Raw genomic sequence first — 17,321 nt, forward strand, 5'->3', positions numbered from 1 at the left:
GCAAATGCAGAAGAGCTTGTTATCGTTACATCTGAAAAGTAGTATTACAAAATTAAGAATGGAGCCACACTAAGTACTTTGGCAACACGTACTTTGTGTCAATTTTCATAGGTTTGACTCAGGGGCTTTGTGGCTCCTAAAACAGTGCCGGCAAAAACAAACATTCTTTGCTATTGTTGCAAGCAGTGAAGTTGGGTAAAATAGTATAAATAGTAATGACACTACAACAGAGGTAATGTCACCAAATTGAAACTAGGGGGGGTAGCTTCAACTGTACCAAGCCCCCATTATCGCCGTGCCTATACAAAAGCACTTCTTGGCGAGTCTTCGGTCAATTTTTGCTAAGCTGGAGATCTTTGAAAAGGCATTTCTATGATATGCAAGCAGCTCTTCGATTTTTTTGAAGATTGGAGGCCAAAAAATGCAGATAGATCTTGCTATATCGACTAGCCAGTTCTCTTCTGCTTTTATAAGCGCCTTCTTGTACAGGCTCCCAAAAATATGCCCCCATCTAAAAACTGTCTAGTTAATAAGCCTCCATCCAAGGGCTAATTCTTAGATTCACGGTATTCTCGAAAGCAAAGGCCCTTCCATCAGCTCGCCCATGCCTCATTCTAGCGGGTCAGCTTCTGTGTGACCTTCTCCAAATCTTTAGTTTATAACTATTAGCTTTACTTTTTAATTAGATAAGAGTTTATTTCTCCAAAGAATTCATTCCCTTAACATAGTTTCCTGGGTTTTACAAAGTCACTTGTAAGGGGCCCACCGGGAAATCTCCCGGTGTCCCGCCTAGCCATAACGCCCCTGGTTTCACTCCCTCAAGAAATTTTAATGTCAACTTGAACAGCTTTCACCAAAATCTGAATCTGCAGCATAGAGATCTGCAACGACCATCTTTTGGCAATGACTCACTGATCAGTGGCAGTTACTGCAGTGCAGTTACTGGGAGGACTGAGAAGGAGAAATTAGATTCCATACCCCCTCCGCCTACAGCATGGTTTGAGGATAAGTTTCAAATCCATAAAGTTGCATCATTTTACGTTGTTAGCTTTTAAATGCTGATACAAAAGTTCATGCACGTCTCTCCCTTGCACTTTTAGGAGAGTCAAATAGTCTTCTCTGCCAGTTTGCGGTAGATTAATTGTTCTGGCAGGTGGTAAAGAAGCATTCGGTACTTGGTCAGTTGGCTAGGCCAATTTTCAAGTGTAAAAGATGGGAGTTCCAAAGTTTTATCGATGGACCAGCGAACGTTATCCATGTTTGAGTCAAGTTGTTCGAGAACATCAGGTAAATATTGAATACATTGTAAAGTTGTTTGAAGCTTATCAGAAGGTCCAAATACTAATGACAGCACATAAAATTCCATACCTGCTGCTGTAAACGTCAATCATAGCAAATATCATTGAAATTTCAGATTAATCTCATGTTTCTTTTAGACTTTAACCTAGACTTTGGCTATAGGCTTTAAGAAGGGAATCTTTTGTTAACAGAAAATGTTTAGGAAGTAGCAAAGCTCTAAAATTTCTTTGAATTTGAGCTTGCACATGTTAGTTTATCTTTTCATCCCACTTGCTCGTTTTCTCATTCTGCCATCCACCTCACCCCCTCTCAGAAATTGCTATTGTGGCCTTGCTAAGGCTTTCTTTGATCCCAGAAGTTCGAAACCTTTTGTGAGAGAAGATTGAGGTCCCATTGAATATTTTATGGAGCTTAATAAATATTTACTGTACCCTGCAGTAAAGCATACCATGTATAAGAGTTTGTTCATGCCTGAATCCAAAAGGTGTGCTATGCCAGTCACTATCTGATTATCCTAGAAAATCTGGACATATCTGCAAACTGTATAGTATATATTTAACAAACAAAGTAAAAACAAATCCCAGACTACATATCTGCTAACAATCACATTGAATGTACAAGGCAGAAAAAGCAAGTTGCCAAAACAAAGTTATTGTGTGTGTCAAGGCCAAAAGTGCAGTTTTTTAGTAGTTGCCCGACCACCACCCATATTGAATTCTGTAACAATTGGTATGGTTGATTAAGCCAAACTCCCACCTGCTTCCATAATTTTGTTTGTGATATGGAAGTTCAAAGTATGTTGATAATTTGAATTATTAGTTCAAGCTAACAAGATCACTTCAGTCTTTATGTTTATGGCAGTTTGCATCAATGCCAAAAGAACCAAGAAAGGCACATTGGTGCACAAGTTTTGCATTAAGCTGTGCTTGACATATCTAGGTGCTGATTTCAGTGTGGACCACCAAATTATCACTTATTGTGCTCCAATCTATAAGGCATACATATATTGTAAATGCTGGCACATCTAAGGCATAGGCCCAGTGAAAAAATCTGAGTAGAAAAGGGAAGAAGCTGACTAAAAGTCAAGGAAAATTCTCTGAATAACATTCTCTGGATTTGCAGACATTCCTTTTTTTCACAAACTACTTGCCATTTTATACAATATATATCAATTTATTATATATATATATTGAATTGATTCCAGTATTATATTTTATTGAATATATGCATATTTATATTTTTGCATTGTTGCATAGATTTCCTTTGGTAGTTCAATTATATATATAGTTAAGCTTATTTAGATGACATGCAAATTCAGATGAGGTTGTGCTATGTTTTATATAATTCTTAATATATATATATATATAATTGGAATTTTACTTGATTTGGATATTTTGATTTAAAGTTAAAACCTTAGCTTCATTTCAATAATATTCTTCATTTAATGTTTCTGTTTCCCCATAGATTCCAGAATTTGATAATTTGTACTTTGATATGAATGGAATAATACATGTCTGTTCTCACCCAAATGATGATGACCCACATTTTCGAATTTCTGAAGCAGACATTTTCAAGAACATTTTCCATTACATTGAGGTAAGTAGGGTTGTACTGCATAGTCCTAAACAGGCTTATGTTTTTTAGTTTGAATGTATTTTAACTGCTTAATTTAAAAGCAGCATCAGCTGCTTGCAGTCACTAACAAAACTAGTGTTTAATGTTTTCAAATAATTTAGGCTAACTAATTATAGAAGTGATATCTTTCTTATCACTCCTTTTTAGCAGTGCTGTTTAGGTTTACTTTTCAGTGGCAATGAAACCCATTAATGGAAGTATCTAACCCTGTAAATGCAAAGGTACTTTATGTCACATGTTTCAATTTTTCCTTTTTCAAACAGAATTATAAGTGCACCTGTATCAAGAAACGTTGGTAGCTACAATTTGCTTTCCCTACATCTCAACTTTGTCATTTCCCTCTTTCTGGTAGTTACTGGACATTGTTGCTTTAACCCATGTGGTTCAATGTCGCTTTTTCTAACCTAGGTCTTGTTCAGAATTATCAAACCAAAAGGCAGTTTTTTCATGGCAATTGATGGAGTGGCCCCAAGAGCAAAGATGAATCAACAAAGGGGGAGAAGATTCAGGTAAAAACCTTAAAGTAATCTTGCTAAAGTCAAATCTCATCAATCACTAATTGCTTAAAAGTAAAATTTACAATGCCTGCCAAAAGTCTTGGAACACTGACATCAATTTCCAAGGTCAAAACCAATCATCCCCCTCTCCCCCACGGAACAATGTTGGTTTACTATCAAACGGACTAGGATTTTAGGAAGCACTTTCTTTTGCGCTTCTTTTATGATATTTCTCTAAATCATCAACATTGTTTGAGGGGGAAGGGGGCGGAAGTAGCAAATTTTTTTCATGAAAGGAATGAAAGATATCAAATGCAGCGTAAATTGGTGGGTGTTCCAAGTACTTTTGGCAGGCATTGTCTGAATTTCATTTTGAAGCTTATTAGATATTCCACCAAAACCAATATCCTCCTATAGGTTTTTGATGGTGCTGATTCCATTTCTGCCATTTTCAACATCGTATGTGTTACCGATAAGGAGATATGGGGGTATTGTCTCTTTTCGGGGGTGGGGGTAAGCTACCCCCATAAAACTAAATGCCATATTTCAATCAAGGTGAAAATTGCTAAAATCAAAATCGATTTCCAATAAATAAGATCAAGATTGTATTTTGAATCTTTTCAAAGGCTCGTAGCCAGATGGCTGTCTAAGAAATAATGGGATAGATGAAGGAGACAAATATGAGTGGCAGCTAGAAAATAATCTAAAAATGGAAAGGATGCAATTTTATAAAAGTGACATCGATTCCTCTGTTTCATGTTTCTAATTATAGATAAGGTCGTATTTGAGAATTATGTCGGGTAGTTGCTCTCCTTTTATCACGGATTTACAAGTTGTCATTCATATAGGCCCTTGTTGTGCAATTCAGTGCCCAAATGACAAATTTCAGAGTGTTTACCTATATTGTAGAAAGGAACCCCGTGTTTCCCGCATCAGAGTTCCCAACTGATTGATCTACTATTCCATGTTGGTTGGTAAGGGAACTGAAATAAAACTGACATCCATTCGCCTTCCTGCGCTCCTAAATGCTTGGCCCAGAAGCACTACAAAGAAAGCCCTCTTCCCTACTGTTACTGCATTGCCAAAATGGCCTTTAAGTTAGACTCTACCTGCTACTTTTGTCTTCATAAAGCGCAAGGCAGATTATTTCATCGTTAATTGATTGCTGTATTTGTTTGCGTGACATTTGCCACAACAAAATATATTATTTCATCGAATGTAGCGCGCGTCGATGTGAAGGACAAGGCCCCGCAAGGCAACTCTCACCCTCGGAAATGAACGCTTGTAGACCGTTGTGTAGACCGTGGCTGTTTCTTCGCAGTTTTCTGACTTGTCAGGGGGATGTTTGCCCCCAAATTCACCCAAAAGGTGTATAATAATACCCCTCAAAGATAAAATTAGCCTTTGTATGAATTCCATGAAGAAAACGGCAAAATATGACGAAAATCCCACGGTCTACACTCAAAAGGAGAATAAGATCTAGAGTACTTCAAATTCAATTCTCAGAAAGTGTAGACCGTTGACACTTTCCTGAATTTCTTCAGTTTTACAACTTGTATCGATCTGAAAACCTACAATATTTTTTATACCAGCCATGCACACCTACTGACGAGGTTTCGTCTACTTTCTTTGAAAAATACGATTTTAATGAACATTTAAAATCTGTAGACCGTGGCTGTAGACCGTTGGTAACCATTGGCAATAGGCATTTTCATACTACATCACGTGCCCATTAGGAAAGGAGCGTTCTTTCAATTCCTAGCATACTTTAACAATGGAAAACGAACAATTATAATTGGCACAAACCATTTTCCAATTACTGAAACAAGGGAAGATAGAAAATAATAGGGAATGGGGTGTCTATGAGCGCTACCATGTTGCCACATGTGAATGCGAAGGAGCATAGCCTAAGCAAATTTATTAATTCGTAGATGGTTTTGGGAGGGTTATGGTGGATAAAATTGAGCCATTTGAACAGTTTCTCACCAGCATGTTGTTTGCAATTATTTATATCATGCATGGTTTGTAGACATTCTCATGAATTTTTTTGTTTTTTCATCAACAATTAAACCATAAATAAGGGGACTTTTCAGCAAAAAAACACTTTTTCAAAAGCACTAAACTACACTGTTTTTCCTTTGAAAATTGATAGTTTTCTTAAACCGATGATCAAATTCTGCACAAAATACTTGTATTCAATAATGATTTAAATGATATTGACGGAAAAAATCAGTAGAATGTTTTTTGTAACAAATAACAATACTCGGATATCTACTATATCAATCGTTCAGAGTCCAAGCCCCCTCCCCCCCTTTTAACTGGGTAAAGAGTGAAAATTTCGAATTTTCATTAGTAGCAGTGAGATCAGCACCATCGAAAACCCTAGGGTAGCACAATGTTTTGATATCGCAGATTGCTGTTTTCGAGAAAATTTTCAGACAATGCCTGCCAAAAGTCTTGGAACACTGACATCAATTTCCAAGGTCAAAACCAATCATCCCCCTCTCCCCCACGGAACAATGTTGGTTTACTATCAAACGGACTAGGATTTTAGGAAGCACTTTCTTTTGCGCTTCTTTTATGATATTTCTCTAAATCATCAACATTGTTTGAGGGGGAAGGGGGCGGAAGTAGCAAATTTTTTTCATGAAAGGAATGAAAGATATCAAATGCAGCGTAAATTGGTGGGTGTTCCAAGTACTTTTGGCAGGCATTGTAGGTACCCATATTTTCCTGTGTCCTGTTCTTGCATTGCAAAAGAATTGCTCATAAGCAGTTTCATCTCAAAAGCAAGTTCTGAACCAAGTCCATCTGTTAGAAGCAATATGTTAACAAATGATAACAAATTAAAACTTTTTATTTGAACTTTTTTTATTAGATTGAGATACCAATAGATGGAGAATCAAGACTAATCAACACATTGTAAATTGAATGACATGTTTATAATGAATCATTTGCAGGTGGGGGGGGGGGGGGTATCCAGAAAATTTCAGGTGAACCTGGCTAGACCTGAAAAGTCTTACAACTTTATACCTTCCCCCTGAATACGGTTCTATTTTTTGCCATCGCACATAAATCTTGACTGGAATTGCCAAAGAAAGTTGAGCCAGTTTTATTCCATATTCTCCAACTCCTTTGTAATCTCTCCTTCTGTTCAGCATTTCAAACAATTGTGCAGCATTGTGACCTGTCCTAGTTTTATTGTGCTACAGTTTGTATGGCATGTTTTTGCTTTTTGGTTTTACTTTCTATATGTTTCTTTCTATATCTTTCTATAACCTTGCATTTATGCTCTAGCATTTCTTATTTTTAAGAACTGCAAAGGAGGCAGAGGATAATATAAAGAGGGCACTTCAAAAGGGTGAACAACTTCCAAAGGAAGAGAGGTTTGACTCAAATTGCATAACTCCAGGTAAATAAAGTGAAGCAGAACATCAATTCTTGAACTACCTATGGTATTTTCTATAAAAATTATGAATTTTCCTGTCTGACATATAGTGCTTGGTGCGGTATAGGCAGAGCATTGTTTCCGTTTAGTTGCACAACATTTGACACATTTTCATTAAGAAAAAATGCAAATTTTTGCAAACAGCAATTTTACATAAAAGTGTGAATTAGAGCATCTTGAGTTTCTTAGGGACTTGTTTTATGGAGCACCTTCGTTTTGCTTAGTGCAAGGCCTGTGTATAGATGAAGATAGGTCTTTTCTATGACCTAAATCATATTAATTGCCTTATAAACATATTGGATTTTAGACTGATAAACCAGGACAGTTTCAAGATTTATTCTGTTAATGTTTATGAAGATCATCCAAAAGGGAAAGAGAAAATACTTTCAACCATTCAGATAAAAAGATGTTACTTCCAGTGGCGGACACTTTGGGGGGGGGGGAAGGGGGGTATTGGGTGACTGCCCACCCAATAATTTAGGGATAATGGTCTTTTGTTCTAAAACACTGGAAAATGTGACATTGTCTTATTAAAACAATAGGCTTGGCCCCCCCCCCAATATTTGACCAAGTGTCTGCCCATGGTTACTTCTAATTAATTTGCCTTTTGGCTGTGCTCACATGATCAGTATTTGGATTATAGAGGTGCAAGTAGTAAAGGAAGCATCAGTTTTAATAAGATGTTAATGATTAATTTCTTCAAGATATTATGGGTAACTGGCAGGAAATTTTGAGTGTATAAGATCTTGTGGATGACGGTATAAATTGTCTTGCAAGTATTGCTTGTATGGTCTTGATTATAGTTACATATATTCTTTGAGACCTAGCAATAAGTTTGGTTGTTGCAATTATGGCCTTGAGTCATAATGCATCATTATTTTGCAGTTAGAAAGCACCCAGTCTGAAATTAAGTGAAGATTTTGACGGCAGTAAAATGTGGGTGTACCTTTTTTAGGGAGAAGTTAGTAGAATTTCACTGCAGATAGAGAAAAATAATAAATTAGATTTAACCATTTCTTTTCCACTGTTTGTAAGTAAACAAAAACATTCTGAAGAATGTATTTCTTCTCATTCACTTCAACAGGGACCGATTTCATGGCAAGACTTAACAGTCATCTCCAATATTTTGTCAATGACAAAATTTCTTCTGATCCTCATTGGCAGAACTGTGATATTTACCTATCAGGACACGATGTGAGTTTTTACAACAATTTATTTTCTTGTCAGTTTCTTGTTTTACAGATAAAACATTTAAGGCTGATATAAAACTTTTACTACCCCATGATTGATGTGATTTTCAGTAAGTTTCATAAATTGGTAAATGCATGCATTTTCCCAAGTGCTCCTAGGAAATTTACTTATTCAGGGACTCTTGGAAATATTGTCATATATGATTGTTGTCTTTTCACATTTGATCATCAATAGTTGAGAAGTTAAAAAATATAAAAACTGAAAGTGCACATTTGGTTCAAATTGATGTTAAACCAAATTTTTTATTAATTGTTGTTATATTAAAGTGTTTTTATAGTGATGTAGAGGGTAGAGTGTATTTGTCAGAGGGACTATTGCAGAGGGACTTTATATGCCATATCAACAGAGGTGTAGGGGCTTTGATGTGTGGATGGCTTCAAGTTGCTTAATGCTATCATTAGGCAAAGTCAAAGTGTCTAACATAATGAAATTTATCTTATAGGTACCTGGTGAAGGAGAGCACAAAATAATGGATTTCATCAGATATGAGAAATCAAAAAAAGATTATGATCCAAATACACGACATTGTCTTTATGGGCTTGATGCTGATCTGGTAATTAAACCCTTATTTTGTTTTTAACTTGCTGTTGTGGCCTACAAGTTTGTTAAGATGGAGGAAAGATTTCCTGTTTGTTCCTGCCTCAAATTCAAGAGGTTAATTTGATAGCCATTGGATGCACTGAACAGTTTCTAGAATAGGATAGCCCACGCATTTAGGTGTAGTAGGTTTGGAAGATGATTTTTCTTGCATATTTAATTTAACAACCATATCTCATGGTTTTAGATTATGCTTGGATTAGTTTCACATGAGCCACATTTTTCATTGCTCCGGGAGGAGGTCAGATTTGGAAAACAATCTAAAAGGTGATGACTATTCACTTTTTTTTCTACTTTGTATCTTAATGGACTGTGTAGTTTCTTTGATCTGATATCTTTAAACACATTGCACTTGAAGGGGTTGATGACAATCATCTGGGCTTCAAAATGATGTCAGGCAGGTGGCTCTCACCCATTTTATTTTGAATAATTTTATTAATATTGGACAGTAAAATCTGCCTTAAAAATGGTCAAGCTTTTCTTTTAGTGAAATGCAGTTAATGCTGTATGAAAAGAAGAAAATTTTCCATCCCTAGAAATGCCTTGCTGTTTCTTCAGAGTTCACTAGCCTGTAACTTTGTTAATAGAAACATTTAATTTCCTCTTGAATTTCTGCTTTGTTTAATTGATCTTGGCTTGGATTTAACAACATAGATGACTCAATGCAACATGATTCATCTGAAAACTTTCTTATTTCTCACAGGGTTACAAAACCAGAAGAGACAGTTTTTCATTTGCTCCATCTCTCATTGATGAGGGAATACCTAGACTTTGAGTTCGGTGAATTGAAGGTAACACAAACTGGCTCTGAAATCCATTTCAATTTGATTTTGTTATGCCTCTTCCCATATAAGTTATACATGAACTCATTCTTGTGCGTTTATCGTCCAGATGTTATAAGGTTTAAGAGTATGTTAAAAAGGTTATTACTGTTTCTCAGATTAATGACCTGATACAATTCTTGCTGAAGCTTCTCGCTTATCCAACTTAATCTTTAATTTGTCTTTGGTTTTCAGGATAAACTCCCGTATGGCTATGATTTAGAGAGGATTATTGATGACTGGGTTTTGCTCGGATTTCTTGTGGGCAACGATTTTATTCCGCATTTGCCACAACTGCATATAAATCATGTGAGTAGCTGTCTTTCTACCTCGTTTACATAAGCATATTAGGCTAAAGTTGGTAAAACCCTATGATTATCAGTAAACAAGCAACAGTATCATGCGCTTTCTGATACACATGCAGAGGTTTTACTTGGCCATTACCCTTGATTTCCCCCATCTGGACACCAACCATCTATTTGAATATATATACTTTACATTTATAGAATGTTTTTAAAGTATATACCCTACTTTCCACTTCTAAATATTGTTTAGCAACCCCTGCACATTTAAATGACCAAGAATATAATTATTTGTGCTTATCATTTTATGTCTCATGAAGATATCCGAACTTATTCAGACCTTGTAAACTTTTGAATGCTTTACTCTCTTTTTGCTTTCTAGATCAAGATCCAAATTTAAACTTAATCTCACCTCCCTCTCTTCTTAACCTCTTCTTCCCTTAGGCCTCTCCCTTAACCTTATCAACTAAAACAAACAAATTAGTGACTGGAATTGACGGATTGGTTTGTGGTAGCCTGGATTGTATTCTCTCAAGAAATCCATTCCTCGTTTTGTTATATCCTATTTGTTTAAAAGCCTATTCGCAGAAGAACAGGCGTCATCCTGCAAGTGTTTTAATTTCCATTTTTGAGTTGCTTATCTTTTCTTTTAGGATGCTCTTCCATTCCTGTATAAAATATACATTGAAACGATGCCAAAGCTAGATGGTAAGTTTGTTCACAGACCTTGCATCATCAGATTGCGTCATTATAACTATCATTTATTACATCTCTTTGAAGTTTTATTTGATCGACCTTGTCAAAGGCACTAAAAGATATCATCCTCCACCTCCCCCTCCCCCCATCCTCCCATCTTACACTCCCATATTACCCTACCATTTTACCCTCCTACCTTACCCTCCCATCATACCCTCCCATCTTATTCTCCCGTCTTACCCTCCCGTCTTTCTTTCCCATCCTTTTCTCTCATCTTTCCCTTTCAATCTCTCCTCCCATCTCCCCCCTAACTACCCACTATCTACGCCCTATCTTCACTCTATCTTCCCTTCCCACCCACCCCCCCCCTCATCCTTTGAAATACGTCATCTGAAATGCTCAAGTAGATACGGTTTTTCTTGCCTTGTGCCTGTAGTCTTTAAAGCTGCATTTACTGCAGTTGTTGATATGCTTTTCCATCGTTACTTACTCCTTCTATTTCGCAGGATACTTGCATGATGGTGGTATACTAAACCTACCCAGGTTCCAGAAATATTTAGAAGCCTTGTCAAAGGTATTGATTTTAATTTGATTGTTTTCTACGAGCTCTGCTTTTTTTATCATAAGCCAGACTGGGTATCGAAGCGACTCCTTGTGGGTCTTCAACGGCCAACCTCTTAATTTGAAGATATATACTATGTTTTCGCTTTTTGGTGCTATTTAGAAGAAATTTAATTGGCATGAAAATAGTGATACCGCTTCAAGCATCAAGTTATCAAATAAGACAAATTCTTTACTTGTATTTGTTTATTATTTTTGATTTTTTTTGATAGATACAAAACCCAAGACTGTTGTTTTCTCTTAAGAAAGCTAGAAAGTTTGGTGTGGGTAGTCAAGGATTGAGGCTTTAAAATTTATGACTTAAAAAATAGCTTTAGAGTAACCAGAGAAAACCCTATCTTATTACCAAAATACAAGAGAATCTGTTCCCCCGAACTAAGCATTCTGAGGACGGCCAAAGCTATGATTTTTAAAGATTTTTATGATTTTTAAATTGGTTGTGAAGATTTATTAGACAGAACCAAACTGTTCAGGCTTTTGTTTTAATTACGCCCTTTTAGCTTTTTGTATTTATTCCATTATTTATTGTCGGTTCTTAGTTTGACAGAGATCGTTTCGAAGATGTCTATGCTGATATGAAATGGCTGGAAGGTCGAACTGGAAGATCATTCTCACCGAACAAGAGAAAGGGAGGAAACAAAGGCATGGTATGGGTTTCTTTTTTACATTCAATGTGACCTGTCCTCTTTTGTTTAGTATCTTTATAACAATATACAGGGTCTGGTAATGGCTTTATATGCATATATAGCAACAAAGGACGCTATAACAAAAGAACCCATTGTATGTCGACGATCAAAAGTCTAAGTTTTTGTTCAGTAAATATTTGGAATCAATAGATGTGGAAACGAATGGTTTGCTGCCTAAAGGGATTGGAGCCAATGGATTATTCAACTGATATCCAAACTGATGTTTAACTTTTGGGCTTCAATGTGTTTAGAGTTTATGAGTCTCAAAGCTTTTGCTTAATTTCTTTTCATTTTCATACTGGCAATTGTTTTATATTTTTGTAAGTGTTTTTTTTTTGTTTTTAGAAATTTTCCAAATTGGTTTCTCAAGTGGAAGAAGAAATAATGATTCCGGTGAGAAACCCGTATATGGCCCTGGCAGACGTGTCTGATGCATTTGACGATTCAGCCTTTGACACATCCCAGAGGACGTTGGAACTAGAAAGCGGAAATGATGAGAAACTAGAGCGTTTGTTTGGTGATCTGGGTTTCAAGGACCTCGATGGAGGCGAGGAGTTGTTTGATCTTGAATTTAGGCAGCACAAGAGGGCGTATTACGTGGAGAAGTTTGAAGTCCCGGTCGCTGACGAGTATGTGTTCATTTCTTATTTACCCTATTACCCCCGCTCAAAAGTGCATGCGCTTATAAACGGAAATTCGCGATATTGTGATTTTCCAAAGTACGAAAAAACGATTCAGATATATACATATGCGCCTATGAATAAAGAGAAAAATGTTTGCAATAAAATTGCAAGAGTAATGTTTCGACAATAGAAAAAGGGTATTTTAACAGTTATTTGGAATCAATTCCTCAGGATCCAAATCATTATCAATCATATCTATTAGTTCTTTATGCAGCTGTTCTTCATCAAGGTTGCCTTCGTCATCATATCAGTTTATACTCAAAGGACAATTAAAAATAATTGATAATGCAAGGAAAGTAATCGAGGAAGCACGTAAACGTAAATAAAGAGAAAATAGATAGCCATATAACTGTTTCTTTTTTTTCAACTTTCACACAAAAATGTTTTTTCATCTTTCTTGTAAAATTTCGCCAATTAATGCTTTAAAATCAACCACTCTAGAAATGATCTTGTTGACGTCATTGCAGATCTTTAGTTATATGAAGTCTCTAATAACTTTACTTGCCTATTTTGCAGCGGATTTATCTCAAAAGTTGCATTTGAATATATCCTGGCTATCCAATGGAATCTGCACTACTATTACAATGGTATACAATCTTGGAGTTGGTGGGTTTTTTAACGCTTTGTTTAATTATGTCCTACTGTTCAATGTCAGATTTTTTAGAAATTGTCATGCATGCGCTTGCCTTGATTGATTTGTGATGAAAGTAGCATCTTATCTTTCAATTTGTACCGTGCTTAGGGATCCAATTGCTAATCTAGCAGGGGCTAAAGCCCCTCACCCCCCTTTCAAAAATAGGTTGGAATTTTTTTTATAAAATTTACTCTAGCCCAACTTTGGAAAAGTTTACTTAACGGATCCTAAGTAAGAACAGTTTTTGTTCATTTTCTTGGCGTCTAATCTTTTTGCATAGAAATTGTTATCCTCTCTAAATCGGACTGTTTAAAAGCGATAAGTAAAAGAAACAGGTATTTTCTAAAAGGGGCGTTTTCCGGCATTCTAAATGGCGTTGCCTCACAAATTGTTCGGCCACACCGTTCTCAGCCAACCCACTTTTAGACAAATGCGCATTGTCTGATGTTTACCCATTGTTGATGTATCAGTAACATTTTTTATTGCAGGTATTACCCATACCACTACGCACCTTACATCTCTGATATTCTCAATATTCAATCATTCGATTTGACACTTGAAAAGAGCAAACCCTTCAAGCCATTCGAGCAGTTGCTAGCTGTTCTACCCTCATACAGTAGAAAGTTGCTACCAGATGCTTTTCAGGTATGAAATAATCACATGTTTTTCATAGTTCTCATGCATTTATCATGCTTTGGTTTTCAAAAGCGAAGTGTTGCTTGAGAATGGGTTGTTTTGTTTAGGTCAAAAACAAGTCTAACTTGTGGTAAGTCAAAGCCTGCGGTTCAAACGTTAAAGGGGCAATGCCCCGACGCATAGTTATTGTTACGTTTGGCAACGTAAGGCTAATTTGCAATGCTTTTTTCTATCATAAACGTTAATGTGAACGATTGACTGAGATTGACTGAGTTTACATAGTGTCTTTGATATACAGCAATTCTCCGCACAAGTATTGGCTATATGACAGGGCAACACCTACAAGAAAACTAAGACTAGAAAACTACTAGAAATACTTTAGTCTTCATTTTTATTAGATATAAAAGCTGGAGTTGTTCATACAAAAAGAGTTTATATTCTCCTTTTATCTTCTCTCTTAATTTTCCTATACCCGCACTTGTAGCAACGATTTGTTTCTCCAAGCAATAGCCTGTTGAATTATCTAATTTACACTTGGAGTAAATTTAGGTACTATACTTGCCTTTTTTGCTCCATACTCCTTGACAAGATGTGCCATTTGTGCTAATTTAATAATAGTCTTTATATGTGCTAATTTCTTCAGAACTGGGCCGTTTTTATATCCAGCATAACATACCATAAAAATTTGTCGATTTCTATTTTGTTTCTATCCTAAAGTGTAAACTGACTCTTCAATTGTAAAGTTTATTTTATTTCATTACCAAGCTTAAAGCAGCAATTGGTTCGTACTCAACGTGACGTGAATCGTTTTTACACTGCAGGAACGAGCACAAGCTCTTACATTGGCATTATTCGGCTATCGTCCAGCTTTCTTTAGAGTTATGCATATAACATATTTACCCTGAGAATGACTCTTTTGGTGTAGCTATGGAATTAAACAAATTTTAAAGTAAGACTAGGCGGATTGAAAGGATTTTCTAAGTATATTCTAAGTAAAATCAAAAATTTATTTTGCTCTTCTTGAATTGTCATTCAGCTCACTATGTATGTTGCAACTCCTGTTTTGTTTCTTCGCAGAGTCTAATGGTAAACGACACCTCACCAATCATCGATTATTACCCAACGCAGTTCAAAACGGATTTGAATGGAAAACAGCAGGAATGGGAAGCCGTCGTATTGATACCTTTTATCGACGAGGTGTGTAGATTTCAATCTCAAAAACGCGTCCGAAAACCCTTGGTACACCTGCCAACATTATACATACAGTTGTATAAGATTTTAACCTCTAGATGTATACTTCAAAGAGTTAAATTTTTCCTAGGACAAAATGGAAAAAAAAATTCCTGTGATCTTTCGTCCGAGTTGAGTAAAACCCTGCCCCTCCTATTCAATGACAGTCAACATATTTTGTTACCGAAAACAAGATTTTTGTTTAAAGTATTTTTAATGTTTACTAACGTATTCACTCAATTGCTGACCTATTTATTTCCTTGTTGCAGCGTCGTTTGCTTGGTGCCATGGCTACACATTACTCCAGACTGACTGATGAAGAAAAAGAGAGAAATTCTTTTGGCAAATGCCTGAAATACAGCTACTCGAAAGATTTAAATTTCGTGTTTCCATCGACATACCCCGGCGTGTTTAAGGACATCGCTGTCTGCAAAGCACAGTAAGATAGCAAGCATTCATTTACCAAACGGGGGTACCTAAGGGGTGCGGGGTACTAAAGGGTTGCTTGGAAAATTTGTATTTACCTTCGCAATGGTGATAAAAAGTAAGAAACGAATCTGTGGTAAAGTTCCTAGGCCAGTTTTGTGAATATTTCAATTCAATTCTGAAAGTTATTGACAGTTATTGATTGGGTAAAGAGTGAGCTTGGCTCCCTGTGTTTAATTTCCCTGTTTAATTCAGACCCTTGGCGTTAAGTTATAGAACAAATGTTGTTTCAACTGCAATGCTTCATCTGGTGAAGTTGTTAGCTTAGTGAAATGTTTGAGTATCATGTACTTCCTTTTGCTACACGAGCGTGATTGTCCTGGGAAATCTACCATTCTAGTTGTAATCATATTTTTTCTTCATAAGCCTAAAGAAATTGTCATGATTCTTCTCTTTTTAGTTGTGAGCAGATAGACAAAGACAAGTTCCACATTGATATCAAATTTATTAAAAAAGGTGTATATTTATTTATATCAAAGCATCATCAAGGGTGAATATTAATGTGATCGATCATATTCATATTCATTATTATCAATCATCGTCAATCACAATTAATCACCATCAATCATTCAAAAGTCAATCGTCATGTTCCAATTAGTTCATTGCTGCTGTTTTACCTTCATTGAAAATCGCATCGTTACAATATTCGCAATCATTACAATCAATGAATTGATTGAGCAGTCAATCCGTCGTACCCTTACTGATTGACTGCCTCTTTTTTGCAGGACTAAGTGAAGGCGTGCAACAGGATGTCTATTTTCCTGGTTTCCCTACATTGAAACATATCCCTCATGAAGTAAGTTTCAAGTTTCCTATTTTTTATCATATACCCAAATCGTTGAACAAATGCATAAATTAAGACCCTTTTGTTGTGAACACCCTCAGTGAAAACAATAAAGCATACAACAAAACAATAAATTGCACAATGGTCCTAAACATATTTCCTAAATTTTTTTTCAGTTTTTTGTCAGGGTAAAATATAGTCTTGTTTGTGGAAAGTGCCCCCTTTTTCCATTTTGAATGTGCCTGGGGACAATGAATCTAACTTTTTGGCACCCACTGGAGCAGTTGTTTAGTATTTTTCACCTTTCTAGAAGCGACTCTAGCAGTATTATAGTTTTTTAATTTTTGTATCTTCTTAGTGGATATTAAATGAAAACAAGCCTCTATTCATAATTTTCCTGACAAAATATCTAAATTTTTCTTATGTCAGAATATATTCGTTTTTTAGATAGAACCTTTCACCTGACCAGCTCTTTGTCCCAACTTCCAGTTTATAGCGTTCTTTGCTCATTGCCACATTGCCTCATTGCTCCTTGTTCTTCCATTAGGCACAATTGCGAAAAGCCGGTGTGAGGGTATTCTCGTATGCAAGCAAATCAAAGAACACGATCATAAGCATTGAGAAAGAAGAGGAAGAAATAGATGTCGATGTGATGAGGGAGACAGTGGGAAGTATAGTACACGTTGAGTGGCCATATCTAGTGGAAGCGCTGGTTACAGCAATCACAGATGGCGAGAGAAGATTCATCCTGAAGCAGGCAGAAAATGTAGTTGAGGAGGACAAGATGACTAAGGCGAAAATTGATGATGCCTTTTTCTGGAAGAAGAATGTACGGACGAATCTGTTGGAAAGAAAGGGCATTGACCCAGGCGAAGTGAAGGTTCTCGTAGAAGCAAAGACGTTGAAGGGCAAGAGATACGTCTGTGGACCAAAGGGAAAAGTCACACTCGAGAAACATTGGGCTGACACGCACACGTTCTATCCGTTGCAGGCCATTATTCGGGTAAGTAAAAAT

General features: G+C 36.3%; 1 protein-coding gene across 1 annotated transcript in view; it reads left to right on the forward strand.

The window, feature by feature from the left end:
* Positions 1-966: 966 nt before the first annotated feature.
* LOC135688315 (5'-3' exoribonuclease 1) overlaps positions 967-17,321 on the forward strand; it is a 35,465-nt gene continuing 19,110 nt past the window's right edge. The window contains exons 1-20 of the mRNA XM_065205124.2: positions 967-1,287; positions 2,764-2,895; positions 3,343-3,443; positions 6,746-6,843; positions 7,964-8,073; positions 8,573-8,683; positions 8,915-8,994; positions 9,431-9,518; positions 9,744-9,857; positions 10,504-10,558; positions 11,053-11,120; positions 11,707-11,814; positions 12,199-12,482; positions 13,053-13,142; positions 13,659-13,815; positions 14,884-15,003; positions 15,306-15,475; positions 15,923-15,978; positions 16,248-16,318; positions 16,854-17,309. Coding sequence (XP_065061196.2) covers positions 1,213-1,287; positions 2,764-2,895; positions 3,343-3,443; positions 6,746-6,843; positions 7,964-8,073; positions 8,573-8,683; positions 8,915-8,994; positions 9,431-9,518; positions 9,744-9,857; positions 10,504-10,558; positions 11,053-11,120; positions 11,707-11,814; positions 12,199-12,482; positions 13,053-13,142; positions 13,659-13,815; positions 14,884-15,003; positions 15,306-15,475; positions 15,923-15,978; positions 16,248-16,318; positions 16,854-17,309 — 2,544 coding nt within the window. The 5' untranslated portion in view covers positions 967-1,212. The remainder of the gene's footprint in view (positions 1,288-2,763; positions 2,896-3,342; positions 3,444-6,745; positions 6,844-7,963; positions 8,074-8,572; positions 8,684-8,914; positions 8,995-9,430; positions 9,519-9,743; positions 9,858-10,503; positions 10,559-11,052; positions 11,121-11,706; positions 11,815-12,198; positions 12,483-13,052; positions 13,143-13,658; positions 13,816-14,883; positions 15,004-15,305; positions 15,476-15,922; positions 15,979-16,247; positions 16,319-16,853; positions 17,310-17,321) is intronic.

This window comes from Rhopilema esculentum, chromosome 19, assembly GCF_057945365.1.
Source record: "Rhopilema esculentum isolate cy_ngs chromosome 19, ASM5794536v1, whole genome shotgun sequence".
Classification (NCBI taxonomy): domain Eukaryota; kingdom Metazoa; phylum Cnidaria; class Scyphozoa; order Rhizostomeae; family Rhizostomatidae; genus Rhopilema; species Rhopilema esculentum.